This window comes from Felis catus, chromosome A3, assembly GCF_018350175.1.
Source record: "Felis catus isolate Fca126 chromosome A3, F.catus_Fca126_mat1.0, whole genome shotgun sequence".
In the NCBI taxonomy this organism is placed as follows: domain Eukaryota; kingdom Metazoa; phylum Chordata; class Mammalia; order Carnivora; family Felidae; genus Felis; species Felis catus.
Window position 1 is genome coordinate 5,039,936 of NC_058370.1, and position 20,143 is coordinate 5,060,078.

The 20,143-nt window shown below is 49.0% G+C and overlaps 1 protein-coding gene across 12 annotated transcripts in view; it reads left to right on the plus strand.

The window, feature by feature from the left end:
* Positions 1-20,143, plus strand: part of LOC101092674 (putative serine/threonine-protein phosphatase 4 regulatory subunit 1-like) — an 82,951-nt gene that overhangs the window by 34,992 nt on the left and 27,816 nt on the right. For 11 of the 12 annotated variants that reach the window (XM_023251071.2, XM_045053448.1, XM_023251073.2 and 8 more), the window contains 3 exons: positions 6,240-6,346; positions 7,645-7,787; positions 16,581-16,727. In XM_023251071.2, coding sequence (XP_023106839.2) covers positions 6,240-6,346; positions 7,645-7,787; positions 16,581-16,727 — 397 coding nt within the window. Of the gene's footprint in view, positions 1-5,847; positions 6,120-6,239; positions 6,347-7,644; positions 7,788-16,580; positions 16,728-20,143 lie in introns of those variants that run through there. The other variant, XM_019826312.3, reaches the window with a different exon arrangement.

Genomic DNA, 20,143 nt, shown 5'->3' on the forward strand with positions numbered 1-20,143 from the left:
AGGTTCCTCACTGTCATCACGGAGCCCAACGTGGGACTTGACCTCATGAACCTGAGATCATGACCTGAGCGGCAATCAGGAGTTGGACGCTTAACCCACTGAGCCACCCAGACACCCCCTGGCCTTTTTTAAAATCACATTGTCAGGTTGCTATTAGGTGCTGGAAGTACTTAAGTGTTAGATTAGCTGCATCCTCAAATTCTGATAGTAATATTTTTATTGCTTTTTGCTATCAAGTATTTTTGATGTCTACAATGATTTCTCCTTTGACCAATGAGTTATTTAGAAGTACATTGTTTAATTTCCGAATATTTGAAGATTTTCCAGGTATCTTTCTGTTAATTGCATTCTTAGTTTAAGTCTTCTGTGGTCAGAGAACTCACTTTGTATTATTTCTCTTCCTTTAACGTTTCTGAAACCGCTTTAGGTGGTGGAAGTTCCACGTACACTTGAAGGGAATGTGCATCCCAGTATTTTCGGGTACAGTATCTTAGAAACGTCAGTTAGGGCAAGTTGGCTGAAAACACTGTCCAGGTCTCCTGTGTTCTTACTTATTTTCCGTCTGCTTGTTCTGTCAGTTACTGAGAGAGGGGTGTTGGAATCTGCAGCTGTGATTATGGATTTGTCTGTTTTTCAATTCTAACAGCTTCTTTGGTGTATTTTGAACCTCTGTGCTTGGGTGCATACACATTTCGTAGTGTTCTGTTTTCTTGAATAGATTGATCTATCTATCTCTGTGTAATGCCTCTCTTTGTCCCTAGTAAATATTCCTTTCTCGGAACCTTACTCCCTGAATTTAACATACGCACTTTCGTTTGATTACTGATTGGATGATATATTTCTGTTCGTATGTTTATTTTTAACCTATTCATGTCTTATATTTGGAGTGTAGTTATTATAGAAGGCATATAGTTGGGTCTTGCTTTTTTACCCAATTTAATAATCTCTGCCTTTTAATATGAATGTTTAGGTCATACACATTTGAAGTGACGATTGATAGGGTTTGGTTGGTTTATTTTATTTTTTATTTTTTTAATTTTTTTTATTAAATTTTTTTTTTCAACGTTTATTTATTTTTGGGACAGAGAGAGACAGAGCATGAACGGGGGAGGGCCAGAGAGAGAGGGAGACACAGAATCGGAAACAGGCTCCAGGCTCTGAGCCATCAGCCCAGAGCCTGACGTGGGGCTCGAACTCCCGGACCGCGAGATCGTGACCTGGCTGAAGTCGGACGCTTAACCGACTGCGCCACCCAGGTGCCCCTGGTTTGGTTGGTTTAAATCTACCATCTTTCTTTTCGTTTTCTTTTTAAAAAAATTTTTTTAACGTTTGTTTATTTTTTGAGAGACAGAGACAGAGCATAAGCTGGGGAGGGGGCGGGGGGGGGGGGAGTCGCAGATTCTGAAGCAGGCTCCAGACTCCGCGAGCTGTCGGCACAGAGCCCGACGCGGGGCTCGAACCCATGAACCACGAGATCATGCCCTGAGCCAAAGTTGGACGCTTAACTGACTGAGCCACCCAGGCGCCCCCTTTTCGTTTTCTATCGACTCCACTCGTCTTGCTGTTTTTCTCCTTTGCTGCTGCTTTCCGAGAGGGGGTGTGTGAACATAAACAACTTGTATTTCATATTTGAAATAGAAGAATCATTTCTTTGGACTTTTTTGCTTCCATTTTTACGATTCCAGTTTATCTTCACTATCGGCTTATTAGTTATGCTTCCTTTAATAAATTTGTATTGGTTGTTCTGGGGAGTATAATGTACTTCGCTGACTTATTACAACATGTATTCCAATGAAATGATGCCACTGTGCATACGGTGCAAGGTCCTGCGTGAGCACGTCCTGAGAGCACAGACTATGCTCGCGGGGGCTGCCGTTGCCTCTTCCCACCTTTGGTGCTCTTTTTCTGTAGTGCACGCCATCATGCATCCCACCCACCGTACCTTGCTACTTTATTTCCTGGAGATATCCAACCATCTTCTAAAGCAATGAAAATGAGGAACATACTTTTTTGATATTTGCCATCATTTAGGCCGCTTTCGTGCTTTTCATTTCTTTTTGTGAAATGCCCATTCTCACTCGGCATCCTTTGGCCGCAAGAACCTCCTTTTCGACTCTTGTTAGTCAAAGACTGCTGCCCGTGAATTCTCACAAGCTTGTATCTGAAACAGTCTTTATTTCGTTTCCATTTAGTTAATAAATTTTAATTTTGAGCGTAGTTTTGGATTTCAAGAAAAATCAAGCAGAGCATGCAGAGTTCCTGTATCCTTCACTGTCCGAGCACGTCCAGCCTTTCCAGCAGCCCTTCCGCGTGTTTTGTTTTTTTTTTTAATTTTTGTTTAATGTTTGCTTATTTTTGAGAGAGAGAGACAGAAAGAGACAGAGCATGAGCAGGGGAAGGGCAGAGAGAGAGGGAGACACAGAATCCGAAGCAGGCTCCATCCAGGCTCTGAGCCGTCAGCACAGAGCCCGACGTGGGGCTCAAACCCACGAACCGTGAGATCATGACCTGAGCCGAAGTCTGGCGTTTAACCGACGGAGCCCCCCCCCCCCCCCCCCCACCCAGGCACCCAGCCCTTCCCCATGATAATCATGCTTATTTTAAAGTCCTTGTGTGATCGGTCTGTGTCTGGGTCCCATGTCCTCCCCCTCCGTGTCCTCCTGCCTTCCTCCTGCACATCTTCACCCTGAGCTCCCTGGCTCACTCCCCTGTGTTCTCCTCCCCTCTCTTGAGGGTCTTGTCACTGTCCATCCTCGTTCATTTGCTTGCCTACATCCCGGTGGGAGCTGTGCCTCTCAGGGCAGGCCCTGGAACACGGGCATCTCTTGGCCCTGCATCTGGGGCTGGGTAATTGGGCTAACTCACAGACTCACGACAGTGACCGCACCAGTGGGTGAGAGAAGGAAGGGACGAAGACACAAGAGGTTACTTCCATGCTAAGAGTTCCAGGGAACATTGCTGAGTAAAATTGAGTCATCCACTTTATATTTCAAAAAATTCACAAAAATAACACATTCTTGAAACATTTAGCAATTTCGGAAGTTCTCTGAAACAGGGAGTCTCCCTCCCCCGCCACTACAGTCTAAGGTAATATATGCTTCCAGACTTTTCCCTAAATGAGTGTATGCATATACAAGTAACGTGTATTGCACATACATACATAAACATAGTTTGTATTAAGAAATGGGCTCATACTGTATATAAAATTCTTCACGTCATCTTTTCATTTACGGTATCACAGGCGTCTTTCTGAGTCAGTGCATATCTATCGGTAACTTTGAAACTGCTTATACAGCATACCCATGGATAGATCTAGCATAACTTATTTAAGCTTCCCTCTTTTGGTAGACATTTTAATTGCAGTTCTTTGCTTGTGTTGCGATACTGGTGGCTGATGCGCTTGAGGGCTTACCACGGGCCAGGGACCATGCCCTGAGCTTCCGGTGGCTGAGCTCATCGAACTTTCTAATGCTTTCTGAATCACGCACAGTTGTTCTCTCTCCTTTCTCCTCATTAGCATAGCTGGCACTGAGAAGGACTGAGCCTGATGCTTCTGGACTGTGCTCATCCACTATGACCTCTCCAGGTCATTCCAGCCCAAAGCAGCCAAGTTTTCCAAAGTGTTGGTGCCAGAGCACTGGCGTGTGGGAGTCTAGCTTTCCCGTTCTGTATTCACTGCGGCGGATACACTGTCGCTCCCTGCTTCAGGGGCCCTCTCTTGCCCCTCTCCTCACTTCCCTTAAGAGGGCAGGTCCCTTGCGACCACTCGAAGCTGGATTCAGGTCTGTCTATCCATTCTATGGCCTTGGAAGCAGATTGGGGATCTTAGTTGCTTGATTTCCCAGGGGAGGCCAACCTGAATGTGGTCCAGTGAAATGTAATCAGGGACTTTATAGTGTCTGTTTTCGACTTTCCCAAACCTCCTGGCTGCCAGATCTCGACCTTTCATCCCAGGGGTGGTATAAGTCTCTCCGAGGACAGGCTTGAGTTGATGGATTTTTTTCCTGTCGTGTGCTGGGCCAAACGACTACCTCTTTGAATTCCACATTTCCAGTCTTTTCCTGCAAATCAAGGTGGGTTTGCAACTTCAGCTAATTCTGATGTACGGCCAGAAATGATGCGTGCTGTTCCTGGGTTGTGAGGGGCTCAGAGGAACAGGCAGAGGCAGGCAGGGGCTCCTTTCCATTGGCTCCAAGAAGCCTTTCCAGAGCGCCTGTCCCTCATCTTGGGCAGAGGCCTCCAGGCCACAGCTGATCGCACTGACTTTCCCCTGTATTAATGTCTTTGTTTAAAACTGCTTTACTGGGGCGCCTGGGTGGCTCAGTTGGTTAAGCGTCCGACTTCGACTCATATCGTGATCTCATGGTTTGTGGATTCAAGCCCCACGTCAGGCTCTGTGCTGACAGCTCAGAGCCTGCAGCCTGCTTCAGTTTCTATCTCTCTCTCTCTCTCTGCCCCTACCCCACTCGTGCTCATGCTTGTCTCTCCTTGTGTCTCAACAATAAATACACATTGAGAAACAAAACAAAACAAAACGCCGCTTTACTGAGGCATATATGTCATGCGATAAAATTCACCCACCTAAAGCACCCAGGTGGATACGTGCCAACAGTCACACAACCCTCAACCAGAGGCACATTTGAACATTGCCATCACCGCCTTGTGTCCTTGTTCTTGCTTTTGCCCTGTCCCTCGCTTCCTCCCCACTGCGGACCAGGCAACCAGTGATTTGTGTCTGGAGGTGAAGATTTTGCCTTTTCTAGAATTCCTTATAAACGGAATCGTGTGTCGTGTTGTCTTTTCTCTCTGGCTTCTTTTCCTTAGTAAAATACGTTGGGAAGTTATCCCCGTTATTACCACTAGGCTGTTCCTTTTTAGTGCTGCATCCTAGTCCATTGTATGGACAGTTGGTGCCTTGTGTGTATATTCCCTCGGCGAGGAACATGGAAATTCGTCCACTTTGTGGCTATTGTGAATCGCGCCAGTATGAACATGTGTGTACAAGTCTGTATGTGGACATAAGTTTTCATTTCATCTGGCCAAATACCTAAGAATGAATTGCTGGATTGAATGATAAATGCATATTTAGCTTTTTAAGAACCTACCGTTTTCTAAATTACTGTACTATTTTGCATTCCTACCAACAGTATCTGTGGGTTCCTGTTGCCTCATATCTGTGCCAGCAAAGGTGTTGGCTTTTAATAAAAAGCCAGCAAAGGTGTTGGCTTTTAATAAAAGTATTAATTTTAGTTCTGTTTTTTAATTTTTATTTATTTTTTTTAAATTTTTTTTCAACGTTTTTATTTATTTTTGGGACAGAGAGAGAGAGACAGAGCATGAACGGGGGAGGGGCAGAGAGAGAGGAAGACACAGAATCGGAAACAGGCTCCAGGCTCTGAGCCATCAGCCCAGAGCCTGACGCGGGGCTCGAACTCCCGGACCGCGAGATCGTGACCTGGCTGAAGTCGGACGCTTAACCGACTGCGCCACCCAGGCGCCCCTTAAATTTTATTTTAAGTAGGCTCCACGCCCATTGTGGGGCTTGAACTCACGACCCTGAGATCAAGACCTGAGCTGAGATCAAGAGTCGGGTGCTTAACTGACTGTGGCCCCCAGGTGCCCCTCAGCAGTTTTAGATTTACCAGAAGAGTTGCAAAGCCAGTACAGAGGGTTCCTTATACCTTTAATCTTCTAATGAGGTGGTTCTCAACCAGGGCTGATTTTTGCCCCCATAGACCTGTCGCAATGTCCGGAGACATAGTTTAGTTGTCACATCATGGGGTGGGGGGCAGCCAGGGGGATTCTACTGACACCTAGTGGGTAGAGGCCATTTGAGATTGAGGTGGCCGTTGGATGCCTCTTGGGACCTTTTCCTTCTGCATGTATTGGTCACTGAATTCCCGCCTACTGTCATGGAGCCTCTCTTCCGAGTCTATCTAGGCCTGAAGAATCAATCCAAAAAGGAGAAAGTCGTTTTTCTCCAGTTCCAAGTGGACAGCTTCAACCTCCAGTGACCACCAGACCAGAGGACACAGGTCTGGTTCCTATAGGACAGTGACCCACATGGGAATGACTATCTTTGGACGTTCCTTGACCGTCTCTCCTCCCTCTGGACAGAGGTCACTGACTTTGCTTTGTTCCTTGGTTTTACTACCTGCCCTTCACACAATGCCTGTAATTAGCATACCGCCACTCAGTGTTGCCCAAGTAACTGTATAGATCATTTCTCATCTCCACAGTCAGATTATTGCCAGAGGGCTGAATGACATCCTCCGGGACTTCAGTAACAGTGAGGAGGACTTCTTAACGGTCATGGAGATTGTGGTCAGATTGTCAGAAGACGCAGGTGTGTATAAGGATTGTGTACGTTTATTTTTTACTTGTGTATTTCCAAGAAATTGCGTATAACCACCGGTAGTGAATTAAAAAGAAAACCTGGGTATTGATCGAAAATTTTAAGCAATGTCTAAGCATGAATGGATATTGTCATCAACAATGGGTGTCTTATTTGGCATCAAATTATCCTTATTTTTAGAAAATTAGAATGACTAATGGCCATGAATGCCATTTGCCCTGGCAGTTAAGGCCTTTTGTATTTCATGCATTTTGCCCGACTGTTGGTTGCTAAGAAAGACCACATCAAAAGAAGTCTTTTGGATTAGAACAATCCCAGTCATTAGTTTCCGTCACCTGTAATCTTTGTAGGCTGATCTTGATTTCTCTCTCTCTCTCTCTCTCTCTCTCTCTCTCTCTCTCTCTCTACTTCTCCATGATTGCTCTCCGGGGAGGAAAGCACGCTGCTGGGTGGTAGACACTGAGACGTCCCTCCTCGCCCCTCCTCCCCCGTGCAGGCAGGAGTGAGTGGTGGGGTTACCAGTACCGAGAGCTGCCCTGCGCCCCCTGACCCCCCATTTGTAACGATCAGTGAACAGCTTCAGAAAGTTTCTGAAATCTTACACTGCTTTAGATTTTGATCATTTTCACTGAAAATAGAAAAATAAACATTCCATATAGCTCCTGTATTAGTTTAAAATATTCAGATGAATATGACACAATGCTTTTAAAAAGGCCCAAGTGGATGTTTTGAATCCTTAAATGGGTTCTCTTTGTAAATGAGTCACCATTTACAGTGCTGAAGCAATTATATATTTGTGTTAAATTTAATGTGGTATATTGGAGCTAGAGCCGCTCTTTTGTTTAATGCTCTGCCTTAGAAATAATTGGGATGCGTGGATTGTGGGGGAGTGCATTTATGAAAGAATTATTTATAATGTATACATTCCGGCTGGAATTTAAATAAGCACAACCCATAGGTCTGGCATATGTGCCATTAGTTGTAATGGCTTTTGGACGCTGGCCCAGCGTTGCAGACTGCCTGCTCCCTCCTCGATTTATATATGGCTTGTTATAATAGAGTTGTCATTCTCCCTTCCTTTTATGTTTTTATATTGCTGGATAGCTTATTAGCTTTTTAAGCCTGTCTGTAGCATAAATACTCTAAACGGGAAATGATTTTTAAACTGCGTTTGTCTAATTTCCTTGATGAAGTATTTTAGTAAGAAAAGCTAGCAACTATCGCCATACACTCTGTAAGATGCTTGGCTTATTCTTATACGATTCTTTTCTGATTTTTCATTGCTGCAGAGCCCACGGTGCGGACCGACCTGATGGAACAGATTCCTCCCATTGCTGTCTTTTTACAAGAAAACAGATCGAATTTTCCAGGGGTGCTCGCGGACTATCTCACACCGATCGTAGTGAGGTACCTCACGGATCCGAACAACCAGGTGTGAAAAATTGTAACCTTAAGATCTGTGCAGCGAATTCTCCTTAGTCATATTTGTAGCTGATATCCATAATTCAGAAAACAGCTTTGTGGAGTTAAGTGACTCAAGAACAAAAGATCTATTTGTGCTCGGTTCCTCCAATTGTTCAGGCCGATAGCGCTCATTCTTATTATCATGAGATACTTCTTTTTTTTTTTTAACTTTTTATTATGGAAATTTTCCAACACACAGCAGTAGAGAGAATATTAAAATGAATGTCCGTGTACTCTCTACCCAGCTTCGACTGTCATTAACATTTGACCAGTGTTTTCTCATTTATCTTAAGATAATCCAACCCAGATAAAAGCATTTCCCAGATACCGTATCATTTTTACTGTAGATGCTTTGGTATTACTCTCTGAGAAATACAGATACTTTTTAAAACACATAATAGCAATCCCGTTATCACATGGCTAGAATTTATGAATAGATCTTTGATATTTCACTAATCTCTAGTCATTGTTCAGATTTTTCACTTTTCTCAGAAATCTGGTTTTATGCGGGCAGTCTCTTTAAATCAAATCCACATGAGGTCCATATATTACATTTGATTGATGTACCTTTTACAATTTCTTTTAATTTGTCATAATTCACCCTCCCTTTTATTCCTCTGCTCCAAGGAAACTAAGTCATTAGACTATAGGATTCCCCACATTTGGGATCTGGCTGATTACATCCCCGTAGTGTGGTTTGAAATGTTCCTCTGTTCCCAGTACTTCCTACGAACTGCTAGTTAAGTCTACAGCCTTGGTCAGACTCAGAGTTTTGGGTTGTTGGATAAGAATCCTTTTTAGGCCCTGCTGCTGTATCAGATCAGGAAGCACAAAAGCAGTGTGGCCACTGCATTTGGGTTTTGTCAGCCTTATCTGTTCTTTACAAAATTCCCCACCATGAGTTTGTATTGATATTTCCGCGTTAAATTGAGGATTATAGGGCTTTTACTTATTTGATTTTATATTTGTAACTCTTGTGCTTTTTTGTTGTTTTGTTTTTGTCTTTTTACACGGTACACATCTTGCTTTTTAATGGCATTAGTGTGTGTGTGTGTGTGTGTGTGTGTGTGTGTGTGTGTGTGTATCCAAAATAAAAATGCCAGTATGATTACTAACAGTTTGGTGGGATAACTGAATATAGTTTAAGGTTTCTTTGCCGTTCTTTTTGTTTTCTGACCGTCTCCCACTAGAGATGCACAGTCGCACAGTCGTATTAACATTAGTATTAAGGAGACTGTGTTTCAAAGTTACTTGTATTAACCCTTTTTGTGCCTGAGCTCTCAACTTGATCTGCCATTGGGCTCATTTATCTTCATTTATCTTTTAGTTTTAGGAATTGCTTTAGCTTTTACATTTGGATTTAATTTAGACTTATAATAATTATTTCAGATGTTTGTACATGATTCCAAGTCAAAACTGTAAAACAAAGCACATTCAGAAAAATCTGACTTCTATCCCTACCTCCCCCATCTGTTCCCTAACTCCTTCTGTAGATAGCCATTTTTTCTACGTTTTGACTTATTCTTTTTTTCTTTAAAAAAAAAAGTGTATTTATTTATTTTGAGAGAGAGCAAAAGAGACAGAGATGGATCATGAGCTGGGGAGGGGCAGAGAAAGAGAATCCCAAGCAGGCTCCGTGCTATCAGCACAGAGCCCAAGGCAGAGCTTGAACTCACGAACCATGAGATCGTGACCTCAGCCAAAATCAAGAGTTGGATGCTCAACAGACTGAGCCACCCAGGCGCCCCCTAGGTTTTAATTGATTCTTACCTTTAAAAAATACACACAGGGGGGCCCCTGGGTGGCTCAGTCAGTTAAGCGTCCAACTTCACCTGAGGTCATGATCTCGCAGTCCGTGAGTTCGAGCCCCGCGTCGGGGTCTCTGCCGACAGCTCAGCTCAGAGCCTGGAGCCTGCTTCGGATTCTGTGTCTCCCTCTCTCTGCTTCTCCCCTGCTTGCAGTCTGCCTCCCTCTCTCTCTGTCTCTCAAAAATAAATAAACATTAAAATTTTTTTTTTTTTTTTTTTTTTTAGCGCACACAAGTGGGTAACTCTGAGCAGATACGCGTATGTCCTTGTGTTCCTTGTTCCTTTCTCAGATGCAAAGTGGCGGGCCATGCCTGATGCTCTGTCCCTTGCTTTCCCCACCATCCAGGGTGTTCTGCAGATCACTCCTTTGCAGTCTAGGCAGAGCTCCCTCATCCCTTTTTCCAGCAGCGAGCTCCTCCACTGCGAGGATGGAGCGTAGTTTATTGATAGACGTTTGGGTTCTTTCTACTTTTCTGTCACTTCAGAATTGTTGCCACAGGTAGCCTCGCAGCCTTTCTATTTGTCAGTTACTCTGGGATTTGCACAAAGGCTAAATGTATTTTTTTTTAAGTTTATTTATTTTGAGAGAGAGAATGGGAGCAGGGGAGGGAGAAGCGAGAGGGAGAGACAGAATCCCGAGCAGGCTCCGTGCTGTCAGTGCAGAGCCCGACGCGGGCCATGACCTGAGCTGAAATCAGGAGTTGGATGCTTCATGAACTGAGCCACCCGGGCACCCTAGAGGCTAAATGTATTTATAATTTTTAATGATATGCCAAGTTTTCATTATTACTGTTTTCAGATAGTTCTGCCATTTTGGCTTGCTATTTCTCCCTTGCTCTGAGCATTTTTAATCAGCTTTTTTTTTTTTTTTAATTTTTTTCAACGTTTATTTATTTTTGGGACAGAGAGAGACAGAGCATGAACGGGGGAGGGGCAGAGAGAGAGGGAGACACAGAATCGGAAACAGGCTCCAGGCTCTGAGCCATCAGCCCAGAGCCTGACGCGGGGCTCAAACTCACGGACCGCGAGATCGTGACCTGGCTGAAGTCGGACGCTTAACCGACTGCGCCACCCAGGCGCCCCTCTGAGCATTTTTAAAAAGCAAATGCTTGAGCTGTTAACTGTGACAGGATTAAAGGTAGTATTCCAATAAGGAGGACGGTCCTTCTGTTTCCACTCCTCTGATGTCAGTGTTTTGATTACTTTTACATGTTCTTGTCTAGGTGCTTCCGTCTTCCCCCACATAGGTCTGAGCTTAACGTGATGCAGTTTTCCCCATCCATTCATTTATTCCGGCGGTTTCTGAGTGCCCGATATGAGCCAAGCGTGGTGCTTTGTGCTGGGGATAAAGACCTGAGTAGGACCGATTTCCTGCCCCAGAAAGCGAATCTGCACGTAGTGGACATTGTACATCTTCATAATCTTCCTGTTTTTACTTTGGTTGAATGCTTAGCTTTCTTCCAGCTTTTTTGATACGGTAGATGCAGTGAGCATCTGTTCTTTTACCTTTGGATATGTTCTTGAAAATGAGATTGCACTGGGTCAGAGAACTTGACATTTCCTTGACCTTTGTCGTAGATCACTGCCATCTGTTTGGTTCCAGAAGGGGGAGAGGCTAGAACGGTGGTTTGGACCCCAGGCTCTCGGCTGTGTGTGCCCTGCGACAGCCAGACCCACTGCCCTCGCACGGTGGCCACTCCTTTTGCCTTGGCGTCTCCGGAGCTCAAGTCCCCAAGAGGGCCTTCCACCCCCTCACCGCGGCCTGCCCTCCCTGCTCGGCCACCGCGCTGAGCCTTCACGGGTCCCTGAGGTCCTCCTCGGCTGTCCCCTCCCTCATGTCCCCCTTTCTGGTCTCTCCACTGGTACCCTCCCCCCCGCCCCCCCAGTTGTGTCCTTCTGACAGTGCCTCTGCCGCTGTGGTCCTGCCTGCCCATCACAGCCCTCCTGCATCACAGAGGCTGAGTCTGCCGGGGGGGGGGGGGGGGGTGCACTGATTGGTGCCATCGCACATTTATGGATTCGATCGCAGCCGACTGCAGCACTGTCCGCCTACCCTTTCACTTGTCCCTGCTCAGCTGCTCCCACGTCGCCCAAGGCAGCTCTTTCAGGCCTCTGCCGCTGTCATCAAGCCTCTTCACCTTGCCCTGCCTGGCACCAAACGGGTGACCTGGCCTTGGCCTCCACAGAGGAAATAGAGACCTTCAGTCTTCATCCCCTCCCTCAATGAGTGGAAGCCGCGTGTCTGCTTCTTCCAGTCCCCCGGAGCCGCAGCCTGGGGCCATCGAAATCCTCCCTTCTCTTGCCTCCCTCGCCCAGCTGGACCTTGCCGTGTGTCCTTTCTGTTCATGATAAATATATAACTCTTGAGTGCGCCCCCTCTTCTCCGTTCTTATCACCTTCAAACATAGAAAGGCAGCAGAGTCCGATCTCCCCGAAGGGTTTTCCTTCAGACTCTGCAACGCCTTCGGGCACAGCCGACTCCATGGGCCGCCAGCCCCCCACCCGCCATGGCACCTCCAATTGGTGCCTCCCCCTCACTCTGCCCAGGCTGGTAGCCTTGCTCCTTCCAGAGGCCCCTCTTCTCCTCCTCCTGTCTAGCTCTGCCTCACTGTGACTGAGGCCAGCCCTTTCAGAAATCCCCCCTCCCACCCTGTGGGAGTGCCTCACGGTCCCCCAGGGGGTAGTAGATCTGAATTAGGCCGGGATCCAGATTCTTTTGCATATGAGAAGGGTGGGTGTGTCCTGTCCCCGTCCAGGACCGTCTGCAGCTCAACCCAGGCCTTCCTCACCATCCGTCATCGTCATGTCATCCTCATCGGTACTCTTTCTGGCCTTGGCACTTGCAGTGACTCGTGGGAGGTGTGAAATCACAGAATCATGCCGGGTGTCGGTATCCTTACTGTGGTCGCCCGGTACTGTGAACAGCTTCCGTTTCTTGATCTCTCACCATGTGATGCACCATGCTCCAGGATTAGCGAGGATTATCTTGTTTACCCTTCCTAACCACCCTGCAAAGTAAGGGCTCATTAGTTCCTCTTTGTTTTAGAGGTGAGGGAGCTGAGGTGCAGAGAAACGTGGTTGTGTGTGCCTGGGGCGCGGCTGAGCTGGAGAAGGACCCCGGGATGCCGGGCTTGGTTTCCTGAGGCTCATCTGGTAGATGTTTGGGGATTGCCCAGGCTCTTCTGGATCCTGTAACTAGTATTTTCTCTGCCATTTTAGACTCTGAGCGCTGACTGTCGGAACCGCGTCTTAATTTGATACATCTCTGAGACCGAGCCCAGGGCCTGGGACCCGGTAGAGTTGGAGTGGAGGGCTGTAGAGCTGAATCAGCCGACTCCATTCGCCAGTGTAGCCACATTTCTTCAGCTGTCCTGAGCTACTCGCCTTCTGTCTCTGGGGGAATGGGTGTCCCAACCCCTCTTCACATTTGATGGCTTCATTTCCCTCTTTGTTCCCACTCCTTGTCTCCTAGCTGCCTTACTTTTCTGGTCTCCCGCACTGGCTTTTCTCTTTTGAGTATCCTCATGCCTACCTCTCCCTCAGCCTCCTGTTCCCTGGCCTTGACCCTGAGCGGACCACTGCCGAGCTTCGTGAAAGAGGAGCGTCCGTCCGGAGCCTCTTCCCTGCAAGGGCTCCCAGCCAGGCGGCAACCCAACCCACTGCAGCCGATGCCCCGAGAGCCCGTGGAGACGTGTCCTGCTGGGGACTCAGCTGTCTTACTGTGAAACCCAGTGTTTCTGTTTCTTCAAAAATAGTTTTGATCTTTAAAATCCCGTGGAATATTTTAATGACACGAGAGGACTGTGTAATAAATACCCGTATACCTACACACTCACTCAACAAATGTTAGCCTTTTGTAGCTTTGCCTTAGACCTATTTAATTGCTTTCTTTATAGGTTACAGATACGGTTAAAACTGTGCTGTGCCCCTTCTCGTGCCATTCCTCTCCCTCTCTCCCCTTTTGTAGGAAACTACCACCCTGAGCCTGGGCTGTCCCTCCCATCCAGAGTTTTAGGCTCCCACCGGTCATGTAAGCGGCCTCGAGTAAGAGAGCGCCTTGTTTCAGGTGCTTTAGAACCTTAAATCAATGGCATCAGACCGTACTTTGCCTTCTGCCCTCGCTTTTATTCCTCCGTTTTAAGATCTAGCCACACTGATCCAGAGAGCTCTTGGTCATTCATCTTAACTATTTGAAACTATTGCATTCATACTTTTTCCACAATTTATTTATCTTTTGAGTGACTTCTTTTTTGCCTTTACTTGATCTTTTTGCGCCCTTGGTCACCATCAACTACTTTCGGGTTTTTGAAGAACCTTTCTTGGATGTCCCCTGGCCACTTAACGTTGCTCTCCCCCACGATGGGGCACAGGGCCGACCGGGCCACGTTCTCCGTTCCTCCCGGAGCTCGTCGTCAAGCAGATGTGCACCAGGGTCACCTTACTGCCTCTATCTCTGTCTTGGTGACTAGCCATATGATTTCAGTGCCAGTGAAGCGGCATTCATTTGGGGGCCACTGGCCCCCTCACACCGTTCTGAGCCCTTGGTCGTGCCCCCCATGGCTGCCCTGGGAGGTGGGTGAGGCCATCGTGCCCTTCTGTGGATGAGAAGCCGAGGCTTGCCCGTGGGGGCCCAGCTACTGATTGTGGGATGCAGATGAGGCGCAGCCTTGAAACCACTGCGGTGTCTCCTATGGGCGACCCAAGTGTCCCCCCAACCCCTTGCCTGCCTGCCGGTCTGGTCCTCCCCAGGCCCTGGCCCTGGCCCTGGCCCGCCCTCCACGGTATCGTTTTCTCACCGTGCCGGATTCCCTGGGTGATCCCCTCTGCCTCTGCGGACACGTGGCTGCCTCTCACCCAGGCCTCCAGAGCTGGCGCGTCCCCACAGCCCCCTGATGGTTCTCCCGGGGCATCTGTTGCGTCACGTCGGGCCCTCAGACTCCAGCACCCACTCCTGTTCTTTTTACCTTCGGTCTCGCCCCTCTTTCCGTGTCTTCCATGTGGTGATCGGCGGTAGCCCGAGGCATAGTTGATTTCCAGGATCGTCCGCAGTGACCAGCTGAGCTCTCTTCGGCAGCGTCTCTCAAACCTCCCCTCTCCTCTCTGTGCCCCACCCCCTGAAACCACGCCTCGGTCAAAGCCAGAGCAGCTGTGCCCCGGGACCCCTCGCCCGCCCTTGCAGCTTTCAGGGCCGCTTGAGGCTTCTCACGGGTCACCCTCCCCGAAGCCGTGTCTGGTCTTGTCACTCCTCTGCTTTCCCACGCGTGGGGCTCCCAGTGTCCGGGAGTCATCGCCAGAGGCCCCAGCCCTGCCCGACCCCAGCCGGCCCTTCAGCCTCCCTCCCCTGGGCCGCCCGTGTCCCTGTCTCGAGTCTTGGCTCATGTGCCGTGCTGTCCTGTCCCCATCCCTCTTGCTCTAGCAGTGCCCAGGTGCGGCCGAAACAGCACCACAAGCCAGGGGGCTTAAAACGGCGCACGTTTATTCTGTCACAGATGCGGAGGCTGCAAGTCCCAGACCCAGGTGTCGTCAGGGTCACGCTCGCTCTCCAGGCTCCAGGGGAGAACCTGTTCGTTGCCTCTTCCGGCTTCCGGAGGTGCCGACCCCCTTGGCTGCGGACCGCATCCCCAGCCTCTGCCTGTGTCTGCGTGTGCTGCCCCCTCCTCAGTCCGTCCTCCCCCCTCGCCTCTCTCTTGTGAGGAGACTTGTGATTTCACTTAGGGTCATCCTGGCAATCTTGGATGGCCTTCCGGTCCTTACCGTGACCCCCAATCCCATCTGCGGAGACCCTGTTTTCCGAAGAAGGTCGCGTTCAAAGGCCCCAGAGATTGGATGCACACATAGCTTCGCCCACCGCCCCCGGCGCCTATCCTTGGCTTCTAACCGCCTTTGACGTTCCCCTCCGCGTCCGCCCAGGCCCTGCCCTTCCTGCCTGCTGCGCCTCAGCTGCCACCTGGGACTGGGGCCGGCCCTCCTGGTCTGCGCTGCTCTCCCGGTCTCTGCTCCAGGCATGCGCAGGAGCTCAATAAGCGTTTGACATCTCAGAGTTATTGGGGGCTTTTGCTGCCTCTGGTCGGACACCAGCTCCTGTCACCTCAGCCTGGCAATATTGCCGGGGCATCGTCTTTTCTCTCCCCGCCCCTCCCACGGGGACTGTGGCAGTAGCTGCCTTGCCGACCTCTCTGCCCTCGGTCTTTCATCGCCTCCAATTTACTTGGGACGCCGCTGCCGGAATGATCTTTCTAGAAGACTGTTTTCGTCTTGTCGCTTGCTGGGAGGCTTCCACGTCAGAGTGCCTGCGTGGCGTCTTTTGTGGCTGTCGTCTGCCAAGCTGCCACTCTGTCTTCGCACCCTCGGCCCCGCCCCTCTTTTCCTGCCTGGGCCGCGTCTGCCATCACCTGGGCTGTAAATTGGAATTTCCTGCGCTTTCATTTCCCCAGGCGTGTTCTCTGGGCAGCTTCCCGGGATCCCCCCGAGTTGCAGTGTTCGCTCGCACCCCCCCCCCCCCCCCCCGAAGAACAAAGAGCTCGTCGGCCTGGCTCCTCTCTGGTCTGGACTGAGGCGTCCTCTGGGTCCTGTCTTGCAGGGTCTTCTCTGGGCCCCTGCCCCCCGGCCCCCTATGTGTGCGTAGGCGAGTGTCTGCGTAGAAAGCTGGGGTACGGGTCGTGAGGGAAAAGGGGGGGCATGTCACAGACCGATGGGGGACATGCCTTGAGAGGGGTTCTGGGGAAAGGGATGTTTGGCCTGAGAGGAGAGGAACGGAGGGAACCAGCCCGGCAGGGGGAGCGGTGTATTCTAGGGCCTCCGGGAAGTAGTACAGGTGGAGGGCGGGAGGCCTTGTGTGGCCCATGCACGCGGCAGGGGACAGGGCCAGCTTGGCACCCTGCATCGGGAGTTTGGGTCCCGAGAGCACCTCCGCTCCTTCCGTGTTTCACCTTTGGCCTTTTGTCCTCTTCTAGGTCAGAAAGTCAAGTCAGGAAGTGCTCTTGATTCTTCTGGAACAAGATCTAATTTCCCAGCACGATATTGAAAACAAAGTGTGTCCGATCCTGCTGGCACTCTCTGCCCCAGACAGCGACGACGAATATAAAGCAGAAGCCGTGAACGTGAGTCTGTCTAGGGAACGACAGCCCCACACCCTGGTGGACGGTCCCGAGCTCGGAGTGAGCCTGACTGGCAGTATGACAGGTGTCCAGTGTTGGCCAGCACTTGCCCGAACATGGCGCCGGGCGATTTGGCCTCGGCCGGAGAAGGTCCACAGTTCGGACGCGTGCGTGTTTTGAAAACAATCATCCTTGGATCGACAGTTGTTTCAAGACAGCAGAGCTGTCGAAATCAAAGTTTAGGCAGAGTTGAGGCAAGATACAGACTTCTGCCGGGCGAGATGCAGAGATTTATAGGCCAGTCAGTCCTTGAACCCACTGGGATCGTGGGCCTTGTTTCCCAAAGCAAGGGGCCCAGTGTAGTATGGGAGATGGTTTTGGGTAGTCCTTGGGCAATTAGGAAAAATCCAGTCGGCCTGTGTGTCTGTTTATAGGTGAGGACAGGCCGGACGTAGGTGTGTCAGTGGGTATGAGAGTCCACTCTGAAGAGTGCAGCAGTTTGAGAAATGCCCTATTCAAGTATCGGTGCTCACACCAGTGAAAGGTGTATAGTGAGAGGACTAGGACAAGTACTCCATTTTCTTCTTTGAATTCTAGGGGCGCCTGCGTGGCTCAGTGGGTTAAGCGTCAGACTCTTGATTCCAGCTTGGGTCATATCTCACGGCTCGTGAGTTCGAGCCCCGCGTCGGGGTCTGTGCTGACAGTGTGGAGCCTGCTTGGGACTCTCCGTTGCCCACTCTCTCTGTTCCTTCCCCACTCATGCTCTCTTCCTCTTTCTCTCTCAAAAATAAATAAATAAACTTAAAAAAATAGTTAATTTTGTGGCATCCCTGGGTTTGTATGATTCTGTACCCATTGTGAAGTGACTGTATAGTCGTGGACTTTCTCCTTGCTTCTGGAACCTTCACTCACGAAGTAGCTGCTAATGAGCCAGTACCAGCTTTCACGTATCGCCTTAGACAAAGACTCCCGGGCTTAGACGAAGACTCTCGAAGACTCTCGTGCCTTCTCCACTGTGGCCTGAGGGAAGGGTACCCGCGGCCATCTTGTTTTGTGCGGGTGCTCCCCTGTCCACTGACCCAAGCAGACGGTGCTGCACGGCACGCCCCCTCCCCCGCCCCGTGTTTCTCTTACAAGAGTAAATACCCCAGAATTATCCTAGCAGTTTAGAAAAACCACACGTAAGGATTTAAAAAATCCTGGGCCTTATTTCTGAATACAATAAGATACAGGAGATGGCTGTTTTCTTGGTTGAAGAAGAATGAGGTGAGAGAAAGGGATTCTTCCTCGAAGTGAGGAAACAAGCAGCACGGAGCTAGAAAATTCTATTGTAGCATGAGAGCGTTTGGTAATTCTTCTTCATTTATGTAGAAGTTTTCCTCAACTGTGAGTTACAGGGCTGGCTTTTTAAACTAATTTACGTTTTTGCATATTCCATATGTTTGTAAGATGAATCAGGCTGAAGAATAATTGATTATTAAAATTCAAATTCTCCAGGGTTCTTTTATAAATTTCAAGTTTCCGTATAAGAAATTAAATTTATTTTGCAAAATGAACTCGGATAATAGCATTTAGTTGGACTATTTGGCAGTTGAGCAGTGAACTTTGCCAGCTAGATCTTTTTTGTTGGGAAGTTGGTTAGGCAAGTACCCAAGGTTACGACCGACAACCAAGTATCTTATCCCTCCAGCCTGATAATACCGTGAAAAATAATGCCGGAGGCATTTTTGCATGATTTTTATTTGGTTTTGTTTTCAACCACTACCTTCTTGCCAGCAATATTCTTTTTCCCCTCCTCCTCTTCCTCCTCCTCCTTTTCTCTTCTGGCGAAAATATTTGGAAAATACAACAAGCCTTCAAAAAGCTATCTCCACAAATCACTTACAGAACAAATTAGTTTACATAAATTGTGTTTTTCATTCTAAGTGAGTGACTGATATCATTACTTGAATGTGAAAGCTTCCAGACGTGGCTGCAAAGAACGTTTAGTCTTGAACCCTTTGCAGGCCAGGATGCACCCACGTTTCAGGGTATTTCTGGAGGAGCTCCCCTTCCCTTCCCATGGAGCCCTGTTGGAAGCAGGATTCGGGCTGTCTTGTCCAACCCATGCATGCTTTGGTCAGATTCAGAAGCTGTTCTGTGTCCCTTTCCTGGAGCCCGAAGGCCAAGAGGGGGTCGTTCCTGGAGAGGACCCACCCCTCGGACACCCTGTGTCGAGGAGCACAGAGGGCACCATTCTCTTCGGCTCAGAAGTGACAGGATGGGCAGAGAGCAGATTTCCTTCCCCAAGGAGAAGCCCACACGTGTGGTTTACAGAGCTCCCCAAGGAGGGCAGGGCTCTCAGCTGGTCCGTGAGTGACCCCCGAACACTGTGAGCACCCACATGTGCTTGTGAGGTGACAGGTGAGGAGAGCAGTCAGTTGTGCTCCGACACCCTCGTGCTTTGGACTCTTTTTCCAGCCACGCGGCGTGAACGTGGCCGCGGCCGACCACACGGAAACACACACACACGCGCGCACGCGCTCCGAGAACAGTGCGGTTCTCTGCGTCTCGCCCAGAGGAACCCGGGTGCCTCTGGAGGCAAAATGTGCATCTGCACTTTTTTCCCTTCGCTCCCATTAGAGGCAACAGTCAGCTCATGCTGGTGCCGGCGACCCTGGTGCGCACTTGATTAGGGAAATCAGAGGTAGCCAACGAGACGTGGCCTGGGCATTTGTAAATTGAGTTATGCGATGGAAATTACAGGCTGGTTTCTTCCACCCTGCTTTCTCACGGGCACACGCATTCCGGTTCGTGAAATCTCTCCCTATCTGGCAGACGGCGCCCGTGACCCCCTCCTTCGTGCAGTCAGAAGGCTTGCTTCGTCATCTGTCTTCTGTCATTTAGCAATTGCGCTGGGTGTTGATTCCTCCTTCAGAAGTGTGAGCTTCTGAACACAGGTGGCTTTCTCCCATCGGCGCCCAGCACAGTGCCAGGCCCAGAGTCAGTACTAAATAAATGTTAGTTGTTGAATGAATGAATCGGTAGAGACCGGCAGCGCCACATTCTGTAATTAGATCTAGACAGCATAAACAGGCCACCGGAGACCAATTAGAATTCCTCTTGCTCGCAGGAAGGCCATTAGCATTCTGAGATTATAACTAATTGTCAGAAGCCTATTTTTCTCTCTCAACACGTTTTCACATTCAGGCTTCCTCGTTTTTTGTCGTCACTCCTATTCTTAAGCTCATTTTTATTTGCGCATTTCCTGAAAAAGAAGGCTGTGGTGGTGTCTTCTAAAGAACAGTTGGCCCCGAGTAACTTTGTGAAGACGGTCATTCCATGCGACTCGTTCCCGGGGCCACCAGAATATCGCTTCCTGTCACTCGGCGCGCTGGCCGGCTTTTAATGATTCTGGAAGTGTTTTCTACGGGTCGTAA